Below are 26,370 nucleotides of genomic sequence, written 5' to 3'. Positions count from 1 at the left end.
TGAAATATCCTATGCAGGACCATCAAGACCTTCGCTAAATATTCCAAATATACTACAAAGTCGTGCCCCACAAGCCCAACCCTATGTGCATTCCTTCTCAAATGCTTCAAGAAGAACCTACAGCCAATATTTCGTTAGCCACTTTGTAATCACGAGTCTGTTCGAATCCACATCCCACTTACCGAAGAACTCATGATCATCCATCGAACCAAAGATGGGACTCTTTCCTAACTTCATCGCCGTCACTCTCGGAGTAGAGATACCAAAAGCTACTCTAGCGAGGAACCTTGGATCATCGCGCTCTTCAATCATATTAAGAACGTTGTTGAAAGCTATAGTATTGAAAGGAACAGGAGGGGGAAGTTGAATCTCGACGGGCTTATGTGTTAAGCACCATTGACAATGACCGCATTCTTCCTTTCCGTCAGGCAGCTCATCTCCGAAATGCTGGGCCAATTTTTTGGAAAAACAAGCCTTACCGGTGATAAGCTGTAAGATTTTCTCTGAGCGCTCTAAAGCTTGCTTTTCGCGTGTTTCCATGCTGCTGTAAATTGTCTTTGCGATTGTCTCAATCTCCTTTGCGGTTTTGGGAAGAGGTTTAGTGACTTTGTAGACATTTACAACCTGGCTTGCTTTTAATTCTAGAATTCCTTCGGCGTTCCATGCGTTAAGCTTGCCAATGACCTCGTTTCTTCCAAGGCTATAACGACGAGCTGCAGCGTCTACATCGATGTGATGGAACTTAGATTTTTTCTCTCCACAGGCTGCGATCGCTGCTGCTGCTGGACTTCGATCTGACTTGATTTTGGAATGATACATGCGATCGTTTGCAACATACGAATATTTCTGATATAATGGTGTAGTAGCACGAATAAGACCGTGGCCCAGCTCTAATTGTGCATATATACCACCTAGAACTGTGGGGCGGATATCGAATTCCTTCGTTTGATTATAATGCGAACTGTGTATCTCACCTCCTATTGGAAGCCTTTTCGCAGTTGAATCAAATATGTCGTTTAGTAGTCCACGAATGGATGTAAGAGATGGTAGGTCACCTCGTGCGAATAATTCACGGAAATGAAGATCCTCGCCACATATGAAGAAGAAACAGTTAGAAATTATCCCATCTCGACCACTTCTTCCAATTTCCTGACCTGTGCAAATATCAGCATGAAGAGCTTTGGCATTTGCAATCATCAAGTAGTACGGAGAAGTTTCTACTTCGAAACTGAGTAGTAAAAATGAGGTGTGGATCTTGGTAGCTTTGAGGGTAAACCTGAACATAGTAGAGATCTAGATGCAGCGGCTGGGGTGGTAACAGCTAGGATTTCAATGATAAAAGTTACTAACTGTAAGATTCCAGACTTTGAGGGACACTGAAATGTATAACATTGCGAATAGAGCCCTTATCAATTCCCATCCCAAAAGCAATAGTTGCGACCATAATCATGTCATTGCTCCTCATAAAATCGTCCTGCAGCTTTGTCTTGGCTTCAGTCGTCATTCCTGCGTGGAATGCGTTAGCTTTGAAGCCCGCCTCTACCAATATATTTGCAAGATTCTCCGTTTGCTTCTGCAAAGTAACATATATGATAGTTGAGCCTTTATGCTTTCGTAAAAAGTCTATAAGCTTGGGCAGCATAGTAACCTTCCTATCTCCTGACTCAGCCAATAAATGTAGATTAGGTCGATAGGTGGAGGTTCGAAAGAGTCCAGAATCTTCGATTTTGAACGCATCACAGATGTCTTGCGCAACACGGGGTGTAGCCGTAGCAGTTAAGCAAATGACTCTCTCTGCTCTGATCTCATCAGCAAAACGGGCAATTTCTACATATACCTAGTCAGTAGATGATGCATTTCTGGTAGAGTTTGAGGTACAACTTAGGTAGTCTGGACGGAAACTGTGGCCCCACTCGCTGATACAATGTGCTTCGTCTACTGCAAGTAATCTGATACCTCCCCGGACATATTTCATTTGCTCCACGAAACCCTCATTGTTCAGCCTCTCAGGTGCTACGTATAGTAACTTTAACTTTCCACTTCTCAGTTGGTTGCATGTTTGAATAAAGTCTTCTCTAGTCTTGCTCGAGTCGAAAGTTGCAGCAGCAACACCGCGACGAACAAGAGCATCCACCTGATCTTTCATCAAAGCTATGAGTGGCGATACTACCAGGGTAACTGCATATCACTAAAATTAGTATTCTTTTCAAAATGTAAATGAAATCAAAGAAGAATCCATGAAACCGAAGCTTCATTTGAGGTGGTCTGGTTCATTTGTTCATAAGATGTTGAATAAGAATTCCCGCATAGCACTCTTAACTTTTACTCACTGCCATGTTCGCCTTCATCACGAGTCCTGAGAATCTTGTCTTCTTCTTCAAAAGCAAGTGCCGGGACTTGAAAGCAGAGACTCTTGCCACCTCCAGTAGGAAAGACAACAACGGCACTATCGCCACCAAGAATTCTTGATATGGCTTGCTCCTGCTTCAACCGAAAAGATTTGAAACCAAAGTGGCGACTCAGTGCAGACGTTGCCGACTCAAATACCTTGTGGGAGCTCTGGATTGCCTGTCTCTTGAAAATCGACGAAGTCTGCTCGGGAGAAGCTTTACGCTTGTGGCCATGGTTGATGCTAGCATCGACCGCGTTTGTCAAGTCTAGCATGTCTGCCTCGTCGCCAGAGCTGAAGCCATATTCATCAATTTCAGTTGAATTTTCCATGATATGTGTATGGGATAATCTTAATTGCTGTTTTCTTTTCGTCAAAGCACGAGAGGAACCAAACCTTTGCAAAAATCGCATTTTCAATACTGTCGCTGTAAATAAATAAAGTATTCAAGACCGGCGGCACTCCGTGTTTGCCTTTCGCGCGATCACATGATTAGTGGATCAAGCCTGATAAATCTTTCAATATCCAGTTTGAATTCAGACATTGAGGAGAGTGATGAGATGGGATCTAATAGATACATTTCGTACACTTGGTGGTTACTCAACTACAACTTTAGTAAGAAAAATTAGGTAAAATTGCTAACATCCTTAATCGATGACTATTCATGCCCTGTTATGGTTGTTTCAACAATATCTGATATTCCAAATTGTATGTGTACGACCCCTTCCTATTAATAACAATAGGAGAAGTCTATTCCGACACCATATCTTACGCAGATATATTCTAACGCCCTTCCTTAAACAGTCCAAATACCGTATATATGTACACTCCAGCAAAGCCATAACTTACAATCAGATCCATGTTCCAAGAGCACCACAGGTCTACCTCGATAACCGAGGACTATATTTACTTCACAGCCACTTTGGCAGGAAGGTTTCTTCTCAGCCTGATGGTTTGTTCATACAAAACGTCCTTAAAGGCGAACAAAAATGCAGCAGTCATAACACTTTGTGAGACTTTGGGAGCAATCCCTGAAGTAAAGTCAGTAACAAGCCTCGTAATAATTTCAAAAAAAAGGTATCGCTTACCTTTATAAAATCCAGCGTAGCCCTCTTCTTTCAAAATACGTCTCATGCCTTGAATCATACTTTCCTTTCCTCCATCTCTTCCGGCAACGTGCATGCGACTTTTTACTGTGATGTAAGGGTATGTGATTGAAGTAGCAAATAGCTTTCCTAATGCGCCTAGAAGGAATGCCATTGTTGGGGTGATTCTCTTCTTCTTCTCGATTGCATTCTTTAACTGCTCGAAAATCGTATATTGTAATATGGGGTTGATAACAAGCACCAAAGCAGGCACGACTCCAGAGAAAAGCGCTTGTGGGCCTTCTTCTTTAATGAGTGCAAGCAATGTGCCGACTGTTGTAGGTGCCTTTGCCCCAGGTAGAAAGCCCTCACCCGTCTCCTTGTTTCTCTTTCGTGTAGTCATTCGTGTATTGACTACCCAAATAGGATTTGTGAGCAAGACTGTTGCTGAGCCTGCGATTGCTCCCGCGATCATCGATTCGATTGTTGTGAGCTTTTTTGAAGCTCGGCCAGCCTTGAGTGCCGCCTTCTCGAAACCCGAACGAGTCCATTCATACCAGTAGTAATATACAAAATTTGTAACACTGATTCCAAATAGTGCTGAATCGAGTCCAGCATAAAGGCCTGTAATACCTTCACGCTCGATGATACGCTTTACAGCGTCAAGAAATCCCGAATCAGCGCGTTTCGATTCGACTTGTGCGCGCGTGGAAAGCGTAATAAGAGGATAGCTTCAAATTGTTAACTTTTGAAATGCGGAGAAGGATAGGGGTCTAATACGTAAGAGCCATGGAAAGAATGCCCCCACCAGCACCGGATAGAGCATGAGCAACATTATCTGATTGTTGAGCTGCCATGATTGTTTTGTGTAGGTATATGTGATGTCGATGACGTTCTGATATTGAAAATAAGGAGTGTAAGTTTATTATGGAGAAATCCAGATTGGAAATATGATATGAAAGACGTGAAGAATGAAGAAAGATGAATTATTATTATCCTCCTCAATACCGGTACCTAGGTAGTTTTGTCCTCTCGCTGCATCAGATGTGCATTGTCAACTTACATACCGGTACCTACCTATCAAAGGCCATTTCCGACTTACCGAGGCAATGCGGGCCCCCCCTTGCATTGTCCCGGAGATTCCCCACCTCAATTTAATTAATACTGACACGTGCTTAGGTAGCATTCTCATTCACGTGCCGATGATCTATTCTTGCATGTGATTAGTAATCATTCGGCTTGGGAAAGCAAAGCTCAATCAGATTAAACTTCACTTCAAACTTAACATCAATTTATTTCTCCTCATTAACAATTATTTGGTTCCAAAGTAATTATCATCGATTATTCATCATTCTTGTCAACGCTAAATATATACCCCCTTTTTGTTTAATTTATCGCGAAAATATATCTAAACTTTTGTCATTAGTTATATAGCATATATACCCAACGTCGTTCGTTTCTATCGTTAAAATCATTTGTCTCTCTTTTCAACTGTCAATTGGAGTACCGGTAGGGAGAAAGGGGAAACGTGTCTTTCATTAACAGCTTTTCCTTTTGGGGTGTATATTTCAAATATTAGAAGTAAATCTCATTATATCTATCTATCAAGTCATCATATTATAGTCAAATTTCTCATATATTTTCTTAAAACTACATATTTTCATTACTTGTATCAGAAATTTAGCCTGGGTCATCTGATAATTCAAAAGTGGGAGAATGCTCCCAGTCCTTCATGTCTCTGCAATGACCCCTGAAGCTACAAAGCGTAGTAAATATGCCACGATTGCGCCTCAAGGAGGTGAACAATATATTCAAGCCCACAATCAAGCATCATGTGCAAATGTTCAGGATAGAGTGATGCCTGAGCGTCCGGGACAGCCTTCGCCGCTGGGCAATTCATCTCCAAGTCGCCAGAATTCTCGAAGTCTACCTTCGAGAGAAGTTACAGACGAGAACTTTGACGATGCCTACGTAGGCTTCATCATGTACTGCAATCCCGCGGTGGCATCAGATACAGATACTGCTGAATTGAAGCGAATATTTCGCGCGCCTCCCAAAAGTGACAACAAAAGTTTCAGCACTTTTGTATTATTCGAATTGATTTGTAAATTAGAGAATAAGGAGATCAAAACGTGGGCACAATTGGCAATAGATTTGGGAGTTGAACCTCCTTCTTTGGAGAAAGGTCAGAGTGCTCAAAAGGTACAACAATATGCTGTTAGGCTCAAGGTATGCAAGTGGATCTCAGACACTCGTCAATGTAACACTAACAACATTTAGCGGTGGTTGCATGCAATGCATGTTGATGCATTTTTTGAATATTTATTGAACAAACCTCATGTGTATTGGACACAAGTACCATCCCCTGGCGAATCACCATCAGAGCATGGTCGAGATGGGGTACCCGCCGATGAAGATTTGGCTCTCCGTGCTTTGCTTCCGGAAACAAGACCTAAGCGTGGACGAAAGAAGGCCGAGGATAGGGAAGATGATGAGATAGGGAGATCACCATCTCAACGTCCTCGGTTACACTCGCCTACACTATCTGAAGATTTTATGATTCCCAGGGCGACCTTACATCCGGATAGTGCTACACCAGCGACAGCAAATTCTTCTTTCCAACAGGGCTTCGATGCTCGTTTAAGTCCATGGTCTGCAACAGAAGTTCGAGGCCCTTTAGTGGACAACTTCAGATGGGGTGCTCCACCAGAAAGTGCAACTCCTCTATCAGCTTATCCACAATCAGCTCTCACTCCATCAAACAGAACACACCTATGGCCGGATAGCAATGAACCTCAATCAGCCACAACGCCGAATAAATCTCGGTCAAGGCGTCGTCATGGGCCTGCAGTATCATCAGCATGGCCAAGTAATGGTAGTGCCTCTACTGGAAAATTACGAGGTAGACCACCTAATAACCGTTCTGTTACAGATGGTCCGTTTTCGACCTTTCCTGCCAATCCTGGTTCAACAAGAGATACACCAACCGCTACTCCTATAGTGGCAGATTCCGAGATTTCTCATTTCTTTCCTGCTGGTGTCAGGGCCACTCCACCTACTGTCATTCCACAAACTCAAAATTCTCGACCAAGCCGACTTTCGCTACAAGTCCCACAAAGAAAAGGTGGAAACGTTCGATTAGCAACACCGCCACCACCCGTTGTACTTCTAAACGGTGAGACCGATACGAATATGCAAAATGATTTAATTGAACAATCTCAACAAACGTCACTCATGGAGTATTTCAACAATCCTGCCAATGGACCTCAAGACCCCAGTTTCGAACACTTTGTCAGTATAGCATTTCGTCAAAATGAAGATTTTGACCGTACCAATATCGATGCTTTAGAATCTCACTTCATTGGAGAAATTCTTGCCGCCGAATGGTACGACGGAGCCGGAAATTCGATCCAACGATGCTCTATAGACGAAGCATCCAAAATCTGCAAACAAGTCATCCGAAATCTTCAAGCGGAATCTAGCAGCACAGAAGCTTTCCTTATTAATCTTTCAGCACTGGCAGGCGGTCCCCTCATGACACGTCTTCGCGTCACAAGACTTGAATTCCCCGGCCCGCCACCAAGAACGGATTACGAATGTCATTGGAAAATGAGATTTGGTAGCCTTGAAGGGGATTTTACGATAAGAGCTACAGTTGTGGAGAATAACCTGGAGATGGGAATGAGGGAAGGAATGGGAAATATGGGGAGAGGAATCGATGACAATGAAGAGAGTTGGAAGGCGAAGTATCTCAGTTTGCAACAGCAGATTAAGGAGAGAGATGCGAAGGTTATGAGGTTGAAGAGGGGAATGGTCGATGCGTTGGTTATTAGTGAGGAATGGATTAAGGGAGGTAATGTCTTTCAGAATCAGGGATAGTGGAGGTAGCACCAAAAGGTTGACAAAGTTTAATAAATCGAGGCAATATTCTGTTTGAGGAGTTCAGAAGGACATTTCGGTCACTAGAGGGGTTTGTTCTAGTATGGTGGTGCTTGAAGTACATATATTTAGCATAAATTAGATATCCACAAGGCAGAGTTCAAGATATACTTTCACTGAAAAACTTCAGAGCCAGTTCGTCAATTTAAAGAACGAGAATATATGATGATAAAAATGTCTTTTGTACCCGGGGGTATGGAAATATGTGACCAAAATTGTCATTGGTACCCACCCCCCCGGTCAGTAGATATGCAACAAAACTTTATAGTGCGGTGCGAATGAGTGAATGAGATATTCACGTGATAAAACATTTCTTCCTCATCCAATGGCTACTCGTCCTCTAATCACCGATTAGGTTTCTCGACGTCGATCTCGCATTACCTACCTATGTTATAGCTATATAACACGGTCTCGCAGAATCGTCCACGCCGCAATCCAAAGTTGATGAGAGGTGAGAGATTCCAGTTATATTCTTAGAGATGTCTTTATCGTTGACTTTGTATTTTCTTTTTAGAGAGGTAATAATCTATCACTATGTCAATTGGTATGTGTATTTTGGTGTGTATTGGAGGTGTACTGAGTCTTCTGCTTATATTAGATTTTCTCATCCCGAAAATCCGTTTTCATACTCTCTATCTCTGGCTCGGAATCTCTGGTTCGGATAATGAGAATATACATGCTGCGCTATTTAAGATTTGTGCCTTTTACCATCCTGCCGATTCATCTTTAGGTTTTTCTCGGAGATCAAGATAGGTCGTGGATTTGAGAGGGGAGATTTGTGGGATAGTAATGTTCCTATTGTTTTACTCTTATTTTCGATGGGATGATAGGGTGTATGGTTTTGATTTGTGATCTTGTGGAGTTGTGGAAACGGAGATTGTATTGAGAGTTAGGTGGAAAGCGTGGAGTAGGAGTGAGGATGTTGGTTGAGAGAGGGAGATTGAAGTATATTGGGATAGAGATGATTGGATTGCGTTGGCACGGTACACAGCGGTGCATGTTAAGAGGAGTGAGGATACGAGTCTGATGCGAGTTTGGATATGGGGATCGGGCCCTGTTAGAGTTATTCCAGGTGATTTGCAGCGCGAAAGAGAGACTTGATACGATATCTGGGAAGTGCTGGAAACTAAGTTGTTCTTTTCCTGTAGCTGTTTATCCGACGAGACGATTAGGAATGAAGCTTTGATAGTCGTGGGAGAACATTTGGGCTTTCGGAGGAGAATCCCTGAAGGATTTTAGAATGTATCCTAGTTGGTTTCAAGCTACTTTCTCGAAGATTCAAGCAGGAAAGTTGAAGGCCGATGCGGGATCGCCTTTACTCGCTGGTGGTGTTCTTTGCAGGAGTGTAGGACCTGATCATAGTATTTTGATTTGCAATAGGAAAATCAAAGTTCATTATTTGAGCTTGGGTGGGAGAACTTTCTAGAACTAAAGGGCGAAAATATAGAATCGATTTATATAACACCTGTCGTACATTTCCTGACCCGAGACAAGAGACAGAGAGAGTACGTGAGGAAATAAGCGAACAATGTAAAAAAGGCGATCATCCTCCTAGCTCTTTTGATAGATGACATCGATACCTACGTGCTAGAAGACTGGCTAGACGGGAAATTGAAACATCAGGATCTCAACTTGAGTATCCCGACCACGCAGTTGAGGGCCAGAAAAGAAGATCAGAAGAGATTTTTTAGAGGAAGTTTTGCGGCGATGATGATGGGTATGGCATGCCATAGAGTGAGTAATAGATTGAGACCGGAACTTATGGGTTTCAAAGCGGTATGGAGAGGTGATGGGCTTGGGGGGAAATGGTCGGTGTGGATGAAGGATGAGAGGCTTAAAGAGAGGGAAATGAAGTAGGTGGAGCTCTCTGGGGAAGGAGGTTGATTGATACTATTGTTGGATGAAAATCGTTGTGATGAGAATGGATTGTGCCTTACTGATTCGACTTTTTTCATTCTCGAAATTTGAACTCACATGAAGCATTTGAGTTGTTTGAGAGATTTCATCCATTTCAGATATTCAATCCGTATCACAATCACATAGCCAAAAAGTGCCACTTGTTAAACAGGTGTGTTGTACTGATATATAACGCAAGCTTCTTCCAAAGGGCGAAAAGAGTGAATTCCCCCAATCTTTGAGATTTTGGGAATTATTGATCAAGCAAAATATAAACAAAAATGTACCAAGAATTTCTTGATAAAAATGGGGACATACACCCTACCTCTCTCTAAAACTCTAAACCTCTCCTTATACTTCGGAAAGAGGCATGTTTCCGCAAGCCGAAAATGACGCAGGAATCACCTAAAACAATTCTCCGATGAATTTAAACTTTCAAATCGCTCGAATATGCTCTTCTCTCCCGTCCTTGAAAACCATAGAGATCCTGGGTATATGACTTTAACCCCCAATTTTCTGAGGAGACACACACTTCCCGGTTTCAATATACGAAGGTCAGAATATGTGTGGATGAGACAGCATGATTTCTGTTACGATGATTATTAATCTTGCCGTCGCCGCGGTATTTAGAGGGGTAAGAAGGGAGGGAGTGTATTAATAGAAGATGAAAATATGGATGTCTGCATAAGCATGAATCATGATGGTTTTTGGTATGAAGTGTTGTAGAAAGATTTGATTTGTAAGAATGGACAAGTACCTAAGCAGATACTCGATATCTTTGAGTACCTAGTCAATGCATTCATTATAACCCTTCTTGATGCGAAGAGTTTTTGCTCTTGGCTCTTTCTTCCGTTTAATGCTAAATATTACCGAATCATTACCGATGAGAAGCTAGGGACTGTACTCCATAGTCGCTGACTCTCGAAAACGATTAATTGTCATGTTTTTAATTAGTTACACTTCTGTCTATATCAGTTGATAGCTCTAATACAAAGGAGCTTGAAGATGTTTGAATATCGTGGGAATTATTGTTTGTTAATTTTATATTGAATATATGATGGTTTGAGTAATTTCATTACTGTATATCTTGATTTGTTGGAATTGTATATGATTACTTATCTCATTACATTTTCTATTTATATTAATGACTTTCCCTGAGTCAAAGACATCGATTAGCATAGAATAAAAGTATAATCAACAGAGAATACTTCATCTATGAGAGTCAATAACTACAACTAGTCACCCACTTGAAGAGCCAACCATTAGTAAGAGTTCTGGAACCTACTCACCGCACATGTAACGCTTTTCCGGCTAAAATATACGATTATTCAGCTTTTTACACCCTGGTTTATTTATAAATATATAAGATAAAATTGAAGATAGTATTATGTAAAGATTTATAATTACTTGAATTATCTAAAAAAACATATGATTTATTTTTAAATATTTTTATAATAGTATTTTTGAGGGGTTGAAGTTGGAAATTCGAAAATTTTCTAGAAATTCGCTTATTTTGTATAGGAAAAGCATTACAAGTTAAAAATTCTGAACTTTTCAATTAAAAACTCATATAACTTTTCAATAAAAATATTTCAAAATAAATTAGAAATTTTTATATATAAATAATGATTCATATTATTTATCACAAAGTTTTATAATTTAATATTAATAATTATATCAGTTATATGATATTTTAGTTTATATAGAAAAACATGAATTTTGCAGGGATTATGTCACAAAACATCACGGTGTGCGGTAAGTATATTCGATAACTCTTACCTAATAAGTAGCTTTAATTGATACATTGCTCCATCATCACAGCATCTTCTCTCCATGTTGTCAGTAATATATATTCAAATGAACTACACATTCCATAACAACTACCAGGGGCTGTAACTCAGTGGTAGAGTGCCTCGTTTGCATTGTCATATATATCATCAGATGTGCTTGACTAGTATCGATGAAGTCCAGGGTTCGACTCCCTGCCGCTCCAATATCATTTTACACTTTTTTGCATTCTTCTATCTCCAAAATTGAAGAAGTTGTCGTGTTGGTGATGAGCAAGTTATTTTTTTTGGAGGCTCATGTAGCGGGGTGGGAAGACGGGTCGCTGCTTTTACAAATGGGGTAGTAGGTGCGTCGTTTATTGCTTCTCCTTTTTAATGACCCTCTTTCAAATAACTTATTCATCTGGAAAATTCGAGAAACAAGTAGTATCTCAAAATCAAAGGATTCGATAAATAAATGATAATAAATCAAGCAACTTTGATAGTCACCTAGTACGCACGTAGGCGATGCAATCTCAACCCGCATTGAGCTTAAATTATAAAATCTTGCTAGCGCTTTTCGAATTTTCCAGATGTATAAGCATTATACGGAGTAAGGGTTTTGGGGAAGATAGGAAATCCACTTTTCCTTCCAAAAACCTTGGCACTTTTACAACGCAAGGAAATTGTTTGATGTTGGGGTCCTTGGGGAATGTCTTCTTGCTTTCTGAATTGTCATCAGTCTCGTAAAACATCTTCCCATGGCTTACATAATTCTGGTACCCGGTCGGATGTCGGCAGTTGAGAATCAATTGCCTTGACAAAACGTCATGAAGTTTTTTTGATTTATAAGCTTTGATGGATCTTCGCTACCGCAACATGGGCAAAAGGTCTTCTCCATCTGTACGGAAAGCTTCAGATCTCTGCAGAAACTATCTCTTCCTGCGAGATCAGAGAACTAGCGACTATCATCATATCATTTCCCCGAACAACCCCCACTACCCTCGGAGATATCTTGGATACATGATACGCCAAACCAACGTGTTCGATACGATTGCTATGGGTTTTCTGGTATGGTAAGCATCAGTAGTGGAATGAGATGATTGCTAGGACCATCTTGCTGAACAATCAACTTACTTGGTTTTTTTCCTATTCATGCGCAACTGCGCGATATTCCCACATATCAATTGAAAGTATAAAGGTAGGTAGGTGGCCTCTTCTTGCTTTCGATTCATTCCATTTCATATCGATTCAGACAAGTATACAAATAGACAAGCAATTGAACCTACAACTACAATTACATACTCATACATACACCAATTACTCGATAATACGACACAAACATGTCTTCCTCCACTCTTTTCACCCCTCTCAAAGTCGGAACTTCCGAGCTCCAACATCGAATTGCCATGGCACCTCTCACTCGATTCCGTGCCGATGACAACCACGTACCCACTCCAATGGTTGTCGAATACTACGCCCAACGTGCTTCTGTTCCCGGCACACTCCTCATCTCCGAAGCTACCTTCATTGCTCCCCAAGCCGCTGGTTATGCCAACCCCCCCGGTATCTGGAGCAAAGAACAAATTGCCGGATGGAAAAAGGTCACCGACGCCGTACACGCAAAGAAATCATACATCTGGATACAATTGTGGGCATTAGGAAGAGCTGCAGACCCATCAAACTTACAAGAAGAAGGTGGCTACAAACTCAAGTCTTCAAGCGATATTGCTTTCGAGGGAGGTGCTAAGCCAGAACCTTTGACCGAGGCCGAGATTAAGGAATATATTGGATTGTACGCACAAGCTGCCAAGAACGCAGTTGAAGCTGGATTTGACGGTGTTGAGATCCACGGAGCAAACGGTTATTTGGTCGATCAATTTTTCCAAGATACAGCAAACAAGCGTACCGACTCCTGGGGAGGAAGTGTTGAGAACCGCGCACGTTTTGGTCTCGAGGTTGCCAAGGCTGTCGTTGCAGCTGTTGGTGCTGAGAAGACTAGTTTCAGATTGAGTCCATTTTCTCCTTTCCAAGGAATGAGGATGGAAGATCCTGTTCCACAATTTACTTATATCGCCCAAGAGCTCAAAAAATTGAGCCTTGCATACCTCCACGTTGTCGAATCAAGAATTACCGGAGATGCAAATGTCGAAGCAACCGAGAAGGTTGACTTCTTGATCGATACCTGGAATGGCACCAGTCCAGTTCTCCTCGCCGGAGGTTTCAAAGCCGAATCTGCAAAGAAGGCTGTTGATGAAGAATACAAAGGAAAGGATATCGTGATTGTATTCGGAAGATACTTCATCACCAACCCAGATCTTCCATTCAGAGTTAAGGAGGGAATTGAGTTCACTCCATATGATAGAAATTTCTTTTATAACAAGAAGGAGGCTGAGGGATATACCAGTTATCCTTTCAGTAAGGAGTTTGAGGCGCAACAAAAGGCCATTGAATCTTCAGCATAATTTTATATATAAAAACATGTTTTTTATAACGCATAGATGGATGGATAGATATATAGATAGATAAATACCCAGTAGACAGATGGAGTGTATTAATCTTATGATGTACTTTTTTTTAACACAATACCAGTCCAGTTGCATTGTGATAGATGATTCAATGAGAAGTACAAATAAGAGCACTAATTATTACGACTGCGAATAAGATAGCCTGCTTGCCACTAGGTAGCTTTGGATTCATCAAAATCTTGTTGAAAACTTGTTGAAAACTTGAAGATTCAGTAGTCCGATGTACTCCAGAAGAATTGTGAGTGGGACTGGGAGTGCAGATGAAGAGGGAATTTCTGATGACCTTTTACTTTCTTCCAATTGAGATGATTGTCCTAATTGATATGGGGTTTTCAGTTGACATTATTATTCCAATTGATATGATCGTCCCAGTTAACATGACCGCCGTCCCAGTCGATATCAACATCCCAATCCATATTATATATGTGAAAAGTAATGACCAACAACTTGTTGATATTAGAGGAAACGAGAGAAATTTACCTAGATATTCAAACCATGGGTTATCTATCTGTACATTCAACGAATGAAAGTTCCCTTTTTGTCTTCTTACCATGAACTTCAACAAACTTATTGATTAGGTACTTGGACATTCAATCGATATACTTTATTTATATGCACTCAGACCGAAGATACAAAAAGGTTCAAAATCTGGGGATCCCCAGGCCGTTGAATCGCTAGCTACCAGTCAACTACGGAGTCAGCAGAAGGAGTGCTGCAGGTGATTCCATGTCTCAGATCAATCACTGAATAAAGTAAGCTCGGTCGGGCCAACACTAACGAGCTTACATGTGTAGGGTTCTTACTCCTATCGATGTAATATTTCGATCCCTTAATTAACTTTCCATTTGCGTTTTCCAACGGCGCTGTACCATTTTGTACTCTTCCTCTTTTCGCTTTCTCCCTTTGTTGCGGTACGAGTTCAGTTGGGGATGTGTATCCAGGATGCTACTTGTGGAAACATAATTGAATCCTTTGACATACCTAGTCATCGTTACATCACGAAGTTTTGCTGAAAACGGAAATTAGAAACCAACCAACGGTTATTCACAGAACAAAAGTCATAAAATCATGCATTGACTTTCCTTCACTTCTCCCAAGCTTCGATTGAATAAATCGTTTGGCTTTCTTCACGAAGTACAGATTCGCAAACTCACAAGTTCACAAGCTCCGCTCCTCCATATTTCCTAGGGGATAGAATTGTCGAGACGGGCTCGAATCTGAACCCCGGATTCAAACGCCTAGCCACCGCCTTCCCCTCTGTATCATATCTCCGAAAGGGACGCCCGATACTACCTATATACTAGGATCACTATTTACTTCTCTTGTTGTAAGCTTGACTGTTCCCTGAGCACGTTTTATGTTGCATTGCTACAAGGTAGCTCGGAGCTAGGTTTACCATACCTAGCCATTTCGGCCCGTTCATAATCCCTCATTGCGGTCGTAAGACAACCACAACTGGACCACACACATCTTTTCCTGGCAGGACCAGACCGGCATCAACATTCAAAACCAAACCATGACATTCCTTCCAAAACGTTACCTTCGTGCCCCACGATCCCCTCTTCATCCCCACTCACGTCTTCCGAATCTGGTTCTCGCTCTTTTGGTGTTTTTCCTCTTCGATGCTTATTGGATCATCATCCAACTTCCAAATCCAATACGTACTATCACGCCTCCATTTTCGGCGATTAACCCATCTGATTTGACGTCAAATCAACGTGAAGCCCCCTCATTACCAGGTCAGGATTCTTTATCGGTGGAAAGGGGTGGAGGGGAGGAGAATCAAGAATCATTATTATTTAGTGATGTTGAAAGTAGACAGGCTTTTCAGGGATCCAAACCACAAATGGGGAATCCCAATAATGAAACAATTTTCATAGCAGCCATATTTCGTAGATCTGAAATAATGCTCAGGCAAAATTGGTCTCCGGCTCTTGTATCCCTGGCTCACCATCTGGGTCCCCAAAATGTGTATGTCTCGATTATTGAATCGGGTTCGTGGGATGGAACGAAAGCGGCGCTGATGGATTTGGATGGGATGTTAGGGGAGGCGGGGGTAGAAAGGACGATTGAATTGGGTATGGATCGTCTGGCTCAGCTTGAAGAATTAAAAGATGTGCCAGAGGAGGGGCAGGATAGAACTGGATGGTTGTATACGGGGAGGAAAGAAAGTGAAAGTGGGTGGGAAATGAGACGAATCCCTTATTTGGCGAGATTGAGGAATAGAGCTATGGAACCTCTCTTGAGGGTATGGGATGAAGGGAGGGGAAGGAAGTTTAATAAGATTTTGTGGATTAACGATGTGGTTTTTACGGTATGTTGTCACGTGTTTCTTCTCCTTCTTCCCCTTCGTTTGTGATTCATATCCATCGTCGTAGGCTTCCCGTGTCTCTATCTCTATCTTCGATCTACTCATTCCATTCACTATCCATATCCCTACAACCAAGCGCCTAGCTAACTCCGAAACAGACAACTGATGTAACAACCCTACTCGCTACTAACAACAACTTCTATGCAGCAGCCTGCTCCCTAGATTTCTCCCTGCCTTCCCAATACTATGATACCTTTGCCCTCCGTGACTCCTCTGGTCGAAAAACTTCATCGCTTTCCTGGCCTTACTTCTACGCCTCACAATCTCTAAATGCATTGAAAAGAAATGACCCCGCGCCTGTCAAAAGTTGTTGGAACGGAATGGTTGTTTTCGATGGGGAGCCTTGGTATCCTTCCTCTTCCATTTCTTTAAATTCGAAGAAAGAATTCAAGGGTCTTAAATTCAGAGGCGTCCCTGATTCTCTTGCGGAAAAACATGTAGAGGGTAGCGAATGTTGTCTCATTCATGCGGATAACCCGCTGAGAGAGAAGAAGGGGATTTATGTGAATCCGAATGTGAGGGTGGGGTATAAGAGGGAGATTTATGAGATGGTTAATGGGAAGGGGGGATGGCCTGGGAGATGGGAGGCTGTGAGGGGAGTTTGGGGGGTTAGGATGGGGTGGGTGAGGGAATGGGGGAGTGGATGGGTGGAGAGGGGACGGGTGGGGAGGAGAGTGCAAAAGTGGACGAAGGAGGGGGAAGGAGAGGAATTGAGGGAAGAATTGGGATTGGAGTGTTTGATCAATGAGATGCAGGTTTTGTATCAGAGTGGGTGGAGACATCTTTGATCATTTGGGGTTTCTTTTGTTAGATATACATCGGTTCTGCCGAGAAGTCGGCTTGGTTATTGGGATATTTCAGAGCCTAGATGTTATGGGGCATTATTGGAGTTGGCGGGCGTGGGATTTTAACGGGATTGCACACTCTATGGATAGGGCATTGTATTATATGGTCATTGTGGATGTATACAAATTTGGTGCAAGAGGACTGGGCAGAATGGAATGGGAAAAAAGAGGAGCATAAAAAATGCATATCTATTGGGGCACTGGATGTATAGTAGGAAAGATTTATTTTATATCGATTTTGGGATTTGGCTTTTGGAATTTGGTACTGGGATTGTTGGTGGGATTCAATACAGTTAGTATTTACCTATTTTTGATGCAGAGTTTTTGTTTTTGAAGATTCTGTGTGTTTTTAGCTAGTATATATCGTGTGGAAAAGGGATTGAAAAGAGAGGGGCAAAGCAAAGTATCAAGAAGAAGGAAAAGGAAGAGGAAGAGATAGAATGGGATCAAGAGATTTTGAATATTTTTTCTGACTCTTTTCACCTGTGTAATGGGGGCGCAGATAGAGATACCTAGCTATTAAGTTTTTGAATGGCTGATTGATTATAGGTAGGTACCTAGGTATGTTTGGAAATCATTTTTGATATGTAGTTTTATCTCTATTCTCATATTCATCCTCATCCTCATCAACATCAATATCAATATCAACCTCACAGTCTCATAATTATAAAATACCTACCTACTAATTCTAGAATATAACAACATGATTACTGTGCTGGAAAAAAAATTGAACAAAGATTACATAATCGATAATCCATAATCCACAGAATGTAAGATGCGGATATAAATGTAGATGTATATTCGGATCCGAAAGTTCTCGGGTTAATGTTCATTCCATTCCTCTCATGATTCCGGGTGGAGGTTATACTTGTAAGTAATTACTAGGCAGTAAGTCTTACTTGTATTCGGGATGTTGAGGTTGATGTTGAGATTGATGATGATGGTGGAGATGGAGATGGAGATGAGGATGATGATGGTGGGTTGGAGGAGAGTGGGATGGGATAGGTTGGGATAGGTTGGATATTATGTTATATTATATATGTATGTCTATTTTGAATCTTTATTAAGAAAAGTAAAGAGGATTAAGAAAAGAAGAGGAGGAAAGGAGGAGAAAAATTGAGGGCAGGGGGGAGGAGGTTTTATTTTATTTTGTTTTATTTGATTGTATGGGAGGAGAGTGAGATAGTATGCGATGGGATAGGATATCATGAAATAAGGCGTGTGGAATGAGGGATTTTATGGTTATAGGTAGTTATAGTTGGTGTGAGAGATAGATAGATGAATGGATATTGAGATTGTATATTTCTATGGAGTTGTGTGTTCTGGAATATGGAATACTGGGTATCTATATATATTTGGGTATGTAGGTACGCATAGTGTATCTGTGATTTCATTAGATTTTGTATTGGGAAGATTGAGAGTTGATAGGTGGAGGATTTGAGAGTTGAGAGTTGAGTCTCGATATGCAATGCTATCTATCTATCTACTTACTATAAAACACAGCAGGAAAGCGAAAAAGAAGCGAGGATGAAGGGTAGAAGATGGAAAGGGATTGTACATTGTATCTTACATTCATTGTACATGCGTTATCGAGAAGATGCAGGATCGAGATGCGATGTGATGTGATGTGATGTGTGTCTGGATCAATGGATGGATATATATGGAAGATTGCATGATTGGGATGGGATAGGATAAGATAGGATAGGGGAATATTTATGCGTCGAGTACTCTCTAGACATATCAAAATTAGCATTTCTCAATTAAGCCCTTGGATGGATGAATACTTTTTCCAGAGATGTCAAGTCTATCAATGTCTACCTCCTCACTAAACCATTCAAACCGGAATTATTTTTAATCCCCATTTGCTATCCCGCCCAGAACTCGCATATATATAATAAACCTACATACATACACGTATGCATACATAAACAAAACCTCCGCGGTTCCGTCCGGGTTTTGATGACGTGCATACGCACACATGCAGATGCACACAGAGAGAAATACATACATACGCGTCCCCTCTTAAAATTCCAAGAATCCTCTATATACCGCACTCCTCCCCGTTCCCCGGATTTTTGATACCCTAGCACTTGCATCTTCTTCATTTCATTCAAAATGAAAGCGAGTAAAGATGCAGAGTAAGATACAGAATACCTACCTGTATCACCACACTTATCACATCATATCCCATCACATTGCACAAAGAAACATAATACCAGAACGGCACATTACCATATTACCGGCCCTGAACCTGCATCTTCCGAACCGAGTAAATATGTTGTGGAAGCAACACGTATATTACGTATGCAGAATGGATTGAGAAATGAAATAGAGTGTTATGTAGTGTAGTGTAGTGTACGCCTGTAAACACGCTTTAGCCATCTTTTTTTCTTTTCTGAAAGAAGAATTAATTTATTTCCAGGGGCGGGATATGGTGGTGTGTGAGATGTGGTGTTGTGGTCTTGTGGTGCTGTGGAGTGTGCGATGGAACGGAACGATTTGTGTAAGGAGGATGGATATTGGAAAGTTGAAGTGAAAGGGCTGCTAAGGATGGATGGGGAGAGAATGTTGAAAGATTTTCACGATTTTACTTTGTTGTGATTGGGGTTGTCTTGAAACTCTTCTCGAAATACAATCATATACTATCAATTATTCCAATGGGGAAATCAGGTGCATCTGGATTATTGAACGAGCTTGATTGGTATGAATGATAGTGCTATCGGCTCGGATAGATACAGTAAGGCCGATGTGGTACAAACCAGCTCTAAGATATCGTAGAGTCCAGTCCTTGACTAGAAGCTTTATATCTGGGTACAAAGCACAGTATTATAGTTTCATAATCTTGCAACAAGCGCTGGGAGTTTATCTAATACCTGGAAAACAGGAAGCTAGATGAGTATGACGAAGTATTCAAATGTCGTCGTTGCTAGCATGGAGCTGATATGGCTTGTATAACATTGACGGGTAAAAATGACGGAGTAGTCAATATCAATTTAGAAAAGAATGCCAATATAAGAATCGAGAGGTGATATGAGGCTCCCGATGCATTTCTTTATTGCTGAACCGTATTTGAATATGTCCCTGACCAAATCCTTCAAAATGGTTCGTTAATATCTGATTCGGTGAATGAGAGCAGCTGAGCTCATCTCATATATGTCTAGGATACTTTCCAGCCGTGTGTTCTTGAGGAACCATAGTTCAAGATATAAATGCAAGTAGCATGCGTACTTTACACAAAGATTCAGCAGAAAGAAAAAACGTCACAATCATCACATCCTAGAGTATGTTTTTGTGTTCAAAATTGTTTTGGAAACTTTATTTGGTGTATCGATACATCTGTGTGAGGCAAAATTTGGAGGCCGTAGAAAACTCTAGGTAAGGGGGTAACATGGGGATCAATTGGCGATATGGAGACACGCCACCGTATGGTATCACGACTTATAGGCAGGTACCCTTAAATTATGAGATGAAAATTGGGGTAGATAAATGAAAATGTTGTGATCCCGTGAGTTTGTACTTCTTGAGAAATTTTACTTCAAATTTCCTTGTTCAATAAGAACGAAATAAGCTTCGTCCAGACTCATCGTGTGAGCTGGGAACTTTCATATGAATCTTGTTGACGAAACGATAGGGTATATATTGAAGGTATATAGATTATGCTGCATCGGCATATATACAACGAAGAGATTGTCAATTGTATTTCAACGCATCCGAAGCCACGTAGAATTTGTGATGTAAGGATATGAGCACAGAGATCGAAGTATCAGATGCATTCACATTTTACCAACCCACTTAGATTGGGTCGAGTTGTACAACTTCAAGTATATAGAAGTACAAGAATGATCATCGATATAAGGTTCCATGTAGTCGGTAGCAAACGGAACGACTTGAATGGTACATACTGATCTCCATGATGTGACTTGATGTTCCACGATACAAGTTATCTGTCACGCAGGCCGAGTGGTAGGAGGGAAAGCTTCAGGGAAATTGTGTGCTTGGAAGAAATTCCCGGAAGCTGGATTCACCCAAAGAACCATATTTCATGATTGGATGGAAAATGTGAAGTGTGGAAAGTACATGTATTTGGTGCATCGTGCATACCGCGGAGGTATTGCAACGAAGTATTTCCATGGATCTTCATTTATTTGGTGGCTCAGCACATGGTAGTCCAGACTTTGAAAAGGGCTGGAAATGGGTAATGGTGGTGTGGAGCGTGTGGTGGAGGAATGCTCAAATGGGTTGAGTGGAAGAAAAGCACCGAAAGCGAAAAGTACCTCATGATGAGTGTAACCGTAACATCAACAAAGTACCATTTCCAAGTACTAGTCTGTTAGTACAATAAGTAACCTTAAGCTTCACCACCCACCCACCCATCCATCCATCCATCCATACATCATACATACATGTTGAACATCTGAATTGAGGACGTGAAGGATCATGAAAAGAATGGGGGCCGTGCAGTGAACTGAGCCACGAGCTGAGGATGAATGGATTGATGGTCATATCCGAAGGATCGTCGATGCGGATGAAGATGCCGTAAGGAAATCTGACTGATCTTTATTGTTCCTTTAAGATCTGAATATCAATCCATCCGAGCCATCCTCTTTTTCTTCCCTCCGAAATCCCTCGCACCTGATTAGGTAGTTAACTTTAGCGTTAGCGTAGCTTTAGCAATTTGAAGTTTATCCGAATGAATATCGTCTATTACTTCGGTAGATGAATACTATTTCACGTTTCTATTCTCGATATCTACTCGTATATATCTACATAATAAATGCTACATACGGTGCATGTAATAAATTATAACCTAATTTTAGCCATTTGACTGTATCTACTATTTATTACCTAACCTAAATAGCGTCACCACATCTTGTCAGCTCTTATTAGACCCTTTTCATCATTTTTACAGATGAACCTGGATATACGGGCAGCCCCTTTATACGGGCATATTTTTAGATTTTCTAAAAATTTATATAGTGAAATTGACTTAAACGGGCATTTCTTTATATAAGAGCATATGGTTCTAATTTTCCCAATGCCCTTATAAAAATTAGTGGGAATAGCCCAAGCTTTAGCCTAGGTATCACATAATGAATTCATAAATTCACATGATATATTTAATGAAAATGGAAAGGCTAAAAATATAAAACAAGACTAAATGCCAAGGCTGAAACTGTATGGATATACGAGCAACCCCTGTATACGGGCATTTAGGCCTTGAAATTTTTAGGCCCTTATATTCAGATTCATCTGTACTACTGCGAATTTACCCCATTTTAACGAAACCCCCATTCACACCTGGACTTCATTTATTGGTTATTAATAGTTTAAGCTTTCACCCCAAATACACGCTCACACGTTGTTACGAAGGTCGATCTAGATTTACCACGTTCATATATCGTGGATTAAACAGCCTAACTTACACTTTAAAGACTTACTAATGCAACTTGAAACCCTGCAAGTGAATTGGCAAATTGCTAAGATTTTCATTGAGATATGATGGTCCGAATCTTGGCCCCAAACCATATTTCGGGGCGGTTATGAGGGCTGCCACAGGAGTGACAGGACAAGTTGATTGATTTAGGTCATTCCGAAGCATTGCTTGCCTCTACTGCAAGTCCATCACCATTTCTTTGTTCATGTCACCTGTAATCACGGCGGCGTGACGGCGTCACCTCCTTCATGAGATGCATCCCCGAGCCGAGGATCAGGAATTTCATGAGTGAGAGTAAGATATTCCAAGGTTTAAACTCGGGGGTTTGTGGATTCAATCCAGATTGGGCTCACAGCGTCGTAGGCAAGGATTTATGAGTAAGCTCCCTGCTCCCCTCCCCTCCCCTCGATGATGTCCTGATATCCTGGGCGAACAGCGTCTATCGACAAGCGCCAGGTGGTACATTTTAACAAATCATATCATTGATCAACAATCTTCGGTGATTTGCAAAACTGCCATGACACCGATAAACATTTGAGCCTGAATGCACAGAGTGATATAAAGCCTGTGTAATACTTTGAGAAGGGGTGAGATCTCACTCCACACAAAACCCTGGAGAAGTCAAATACCCAGTAATTGGTACCTACCTAAGTACAAGTACCTCCAGTCGTCAGACGGGCGAGAACAAGCATCTAATGCAGTGTCGACAAGTACCTCTATGAATCATTGTTGATGAGGTGGTTCATCAATGAATCATGTCACCGTTTTGTACAATGAATCAGTCTAGATCCCATCCTATGCAATGATTGACGTAGGTATCGAATGTTTGAGAAAGTTTGAAGGGGCGTGTGTCGTTCTCGGTCAGCGTGGCCCCCAACCTCCAGATGATTTTTGGAAGCCCTGCTCTTTCATGCCGCGCATTGTGCAGCAACAGGGTCGGACCAGGTCGAAGCCTACCGTGTATACTAGGGTTTTTTTAATCGGGGAACAAGGTTCAAGGTAGCTTAACGCTGCTTTTGAAACAACGGCAGATATATGCCAGTGATGAAAGGATAAATGTATTAGCTGATATCGACAGCACTGCTTGTTTGATAGACTGGGAGACTGGGTATACGGGATGGGATGAGATTGGAATCACTGGATAGGATGCAACGGCAAGAATGCCATTTTGAGGAGACGAGCGATTAAAGTTTGTGTGAAGAGATGCAATATCTAACTACTAGAGACTACCTAGTATTTCCCAAGGTACTCCGCAGACACTCCGTAGCCACTTCGCAGGCACTCTGCAGTGTAGGTAGGTACTAGGTACAGAATCGACATTGTAAAAAACTTGCCGGATCAATACTCGGAAACATTTTGTGGAGAAGTTTGTCCTGTCAGGCACGAGCGTTCAAGAAAAAAGAGCCATAGATTGATCTGAGCTTTTTATCTTTCTAGATAGGATAGGTATTGTCGACAGGTCTACTCTGCCTAGGTAGTAATAAGGTAGGATTAGTAGTAAGCTGGCACGATATCGATCGATACTGCAAGTCAATTGTCTTGGATAAAGACCTTATGGATTCCTGGAAGGCTTGATATCTCCGTCTAGGCCCCAGACTCCGGACTCCAGAGTCAAGATGGAAGGAAACCCCCAAGACATTTTCACTTCCAAGCTTCTCCCAGATTCTGTAGTATCGTTATTTTGATATCATGTCTTAGTCCCGTACGACTTATACTCTGTACCAGCTCAACAAAGCCGTTGAGAGTGCCTAGTCAAGTAATACAATAGAAACTGTTTCCCTGTCATTGTCAAGTCAAGATCTTCGGAGTTTTCAGTAATGGGTGAGGAATTTGAGTTGCAGCATCTGGCGGAGGTGACTTGTCAGATCTGATCAGATCTTCTTCAAAACTCTGAGAGACAAAGACTATAATACCATAACTATTCCTTTTCCTTTTGGCCATATCGAACTATCATTGAGTGGTAATTCCCAAGAAATACCAATGAACAATCAGACCACGCTAATCACATCTACTTGCCATGTATCATGTAGCTTTGCGAGACCTGCAGCATGCCTCACTTAATCAGTGATACATGATCCAGATACCAATATTTGACCCAGGAACCTCCCGCGCGCGATGTCGAGGGATTGAGGGGAAATAGATGAAAAGATGGCGCAACTATTGATTATCTTATTGTCTGATCTGGTCTGATCTGATCCAAAGACGAGTAAGCACCAAATCGCAATATGCCCAATCATTTATCCATCACGATTTACGATGTAATCCATGGATACATGGCTGACATGAATGATGAGGGGATGCGGCACAGTTCAGTTGCCATATCAAAGTAGTTTACATATGTTAATCGTTATAAGAGTATTACAAACTAGATACCCAGCCAGGCACTGATGGAACGGTTATGATTTCTTATGATTGCTTAGATATCCTTTCGGACTTCTCACACTTTCGATTGTGATCTCGCCGACGACTTGCATGGCTACCAGCGATTATCTTTCTTGTACTCTCTTTTCTCTTTCTGTCTTGCTCTCTCCACAATCCAAGGCGCTACAGTTATACAGACTAGATGCTTAACCTTACTTACTTGCTTCGAACTAATGCAAGTAAACTCAAACTTCACAAACCCAACTTTCGGAGTCTTTTCCTTAGATGACAGATAGACGATACCTAGATGATACATACCTACCTATGGCTAGCTAGAAATTCGCCGGTTTGGTCGATTGATATGATTGATCTTTCTTTGCGGGGAGAGGGAGGGGGAGAGACAAGTTGGGGAAGAAATCCCATTTTCAACAAAATAGTAATAGATATTAAATATAATTACTTTTTCCAGGGAAATTACACTCCAATTGGTTTAGATTGACATTCAAACATGGTCATAAATGATCCTAGAACATGAGGACAATAATCCTAGTACTAACCCACGCAGCAATTGCACATTGTAGAAACACAAGGGAGGGCATAATCACACCCTTTCAATCCATTTTCATGGATCAGTTGATGGGTGGACAGTGGACATCAAATCACCGTCGAGGAAAGGACTAAACGGAGAGTTTAGTACAATCTGCACACACTTACATATTGATCGATCGAATAACCTTCCCATTCTATATATCTTTGGAATATTGCTCATTCAGTATTAGATACGGAACTTACTTTTCTTCCCTCCCCCCCTAGGAAGAGTAAATTGAGTGATTCAAGTGTTCGAAATCTTGGATCCTGGCCGCACAATCTAAGAAACGTCGGCAGTTCTGATTTTCGTGGATATAACATACCGGTATTCATCCAGTATCAGTCAGTCCATACAGAGTTCCATCATCGAACTCAATCTTATGGCTTTGAGTCTTGAGTCTCGACAGAAATAACTCCACCGTGTTCTGTTACACCTTCTTACGAAATACTTGAATCTCTTTCCCCTTCATCTTCTCTCCTCTCTCGCCAATATCAAATACGAGACAGACCATCTATCTCCTCCCCCAAAGGTGCTGGAACCTATCTACACAATCTACATATCATACTCAATCTTTCTCCAAGTCAAGTTGGCCGTTTTGCCCGTGGTTCACGTATCTACAAATTTTCTCCCTGAGTCGCCATCATTGTACTCTTGCACTAAAAGATTCCTTGACCCTGTCCTACTGTACAGCACCCCGTCCAGTACAAAGGGAACCCACAATCCGCCTTCCACCATCCACACAATCCACACTTGGCGACCATACGTCTTCCCGACTGTGCACCTCATTATCATTATCATTATTATTATTAAAGAAGAGACTACGAATTCCCCAGTCCATCATAACGGGCTCCATAAACCTTTTTCCACGCACAAGTTCAACTTCACAAGGGGCTGGCCGTTCTTCTTCTCCCTCTTCACAATTAGCACAAGCCGCAAGGGATCTTCTTCTTCTTCTCCTTCTCCTTCTTCTTTCCTCCGTACAATCAGCACAAGGGCTCTGGTTCTTGCAAATCACCAAACCACTTTTTCTTCCTATCCCAGAAGGAGGGGAATCGTATCCGAGTACTCGTACTTGACACATACTGGATGCTAGGACGGGATTCTGATCGCTAGGTGTGTACTACTTGTACTACTTATCCACCACCACGACCAGTACTTACTTGCACC

The 26,370-nt window shown here is 41.5% G+C and overlaps 5 protein-coding genes across 5 annotated transcripts; 3 read left to right on the top strand and 2 right to left on the bottom strand.

Annotated features, from left to right (window-relative positions):
• Window positions 1-106: 106 nt before the first annotated feature.
• EAF02_003707 (uncharacterized protein) lies at window positions 107-2,721 on the bottom strand (the record flags this gene model as incomplete). The annotated part of the gene is made up of 5 exons (XM_038899755.1): window positions 107-117; window positions 183-1,154; window positions 1,351-1,827; window positions 1,882-2,178; window positions 2,331-2,721. 5 exons carry the CDS (start codon window positions 2,719-2,721, stop codon window positions 107-109), a joined length of 2,148 nt encoding a protein of 715 aa, XP_038760682.1.
• A 574-nt stretch (window positions 2,722-3,295) lies between these two features.
• Window positions 3,296-4,331, bottom strand: EAF02_003706 (uncharacterized protein; the record flags this gene model as incomplete). Its single annotated transcript, XM_038899754.1, has 3 exons — window positions 3,296-3,420; window positions 3,478-4,205; window positions 4,255-4,331. 3 exons carry the CDS (start codon window positions 4,329-4,331, stop codon window positions 3,296-3,298), a joined length of 930 nt encoding a protein of 309 aa, XP_038760681.1.
• A 480-nt stretch (window positions 4,332-4,811) lies between these two features.
• Window positions 4,812-8,818, top strand: EAF02_003705 (uncharacterized protein). The gene is made up of 4 exons (XM_038899753.1): window positions 4,812-5,703; window positions 5,755-7,864; window positions 7,928-7,957; window positions 8,012-8,818. Exons 1-2 carry the CDS (start codon window positions 5,191-5,193, stop codon window positions 7,351-7,353), a joined length of 2,112 nt encoding a protein of 703 aa, XP_038760680.1. The 5' UTR covers window positions 4,812-5,190; the 3' UTR covers window positions 7,354-7,864; window positions 7,928-7,957; window positions 8,012-8,818.
• A 3,600-nt stretch (window positions 8,819-12,418) lies between these two features.
• Window positions 12,419-13,540, top strand: EAF02_003704 (uncharacterized protein; the record flags this gene model as incomplete). Its single annotated transcript, XM_038899752.1, has 1 exon — window positions 12,419-13,540. The coding sequence occupies one exon, from the start codon at window positions 12,419-12,421 to the stop codon at window positions 13,538-13,540; it is 1,122 nt and encodes a 373-aa protein (XP_038760679.1).
• Window positions 13,541-14,387: 847 nt separating this feature from the next.
• Window positions 14,388-16,762, top strand: EAF02_003703 (uncharacterized protein; the record flags this gene model as incomplete). Its single annotated transcript, XM_038899751.1, has 2 exons — window positions 14,388-15,917; window positions 16,073-16,762. The coding sequence occupies exons 1-2, from the start codon at window positions 15,120-15,122 to the stop codon at window positions 16,760-16,762; spliced, it is 1,488 nt and encodes a 495-aa protein (XP_038760678.1). The 5' UTR covers window positions 14,388-15,119.
• Between the last annotated feature and the right edge of the window lie 9,608 nt (window positions 16,763-26,370).

Source organism: Botrytis sinoallii, assembly GCF_014898435.1.
Source record: "Botrytis sinoallii strain Bc 23 chromosome Unknown BSIN_005, whole genome shotgun sequence".
Classification (NCBI taxonomy): Eukaryota; Fungi; Ascomycota; class Leotiomycetes; order Helotiales; family Sclerotiniaceae; genus Botrytis; species Botrytis sinoallii.
The sequence above is the reverse complement of the archived record's forward strand: the minus strand, read 5'-3'. Positions and strand labels throughout refer to the sequence as shown.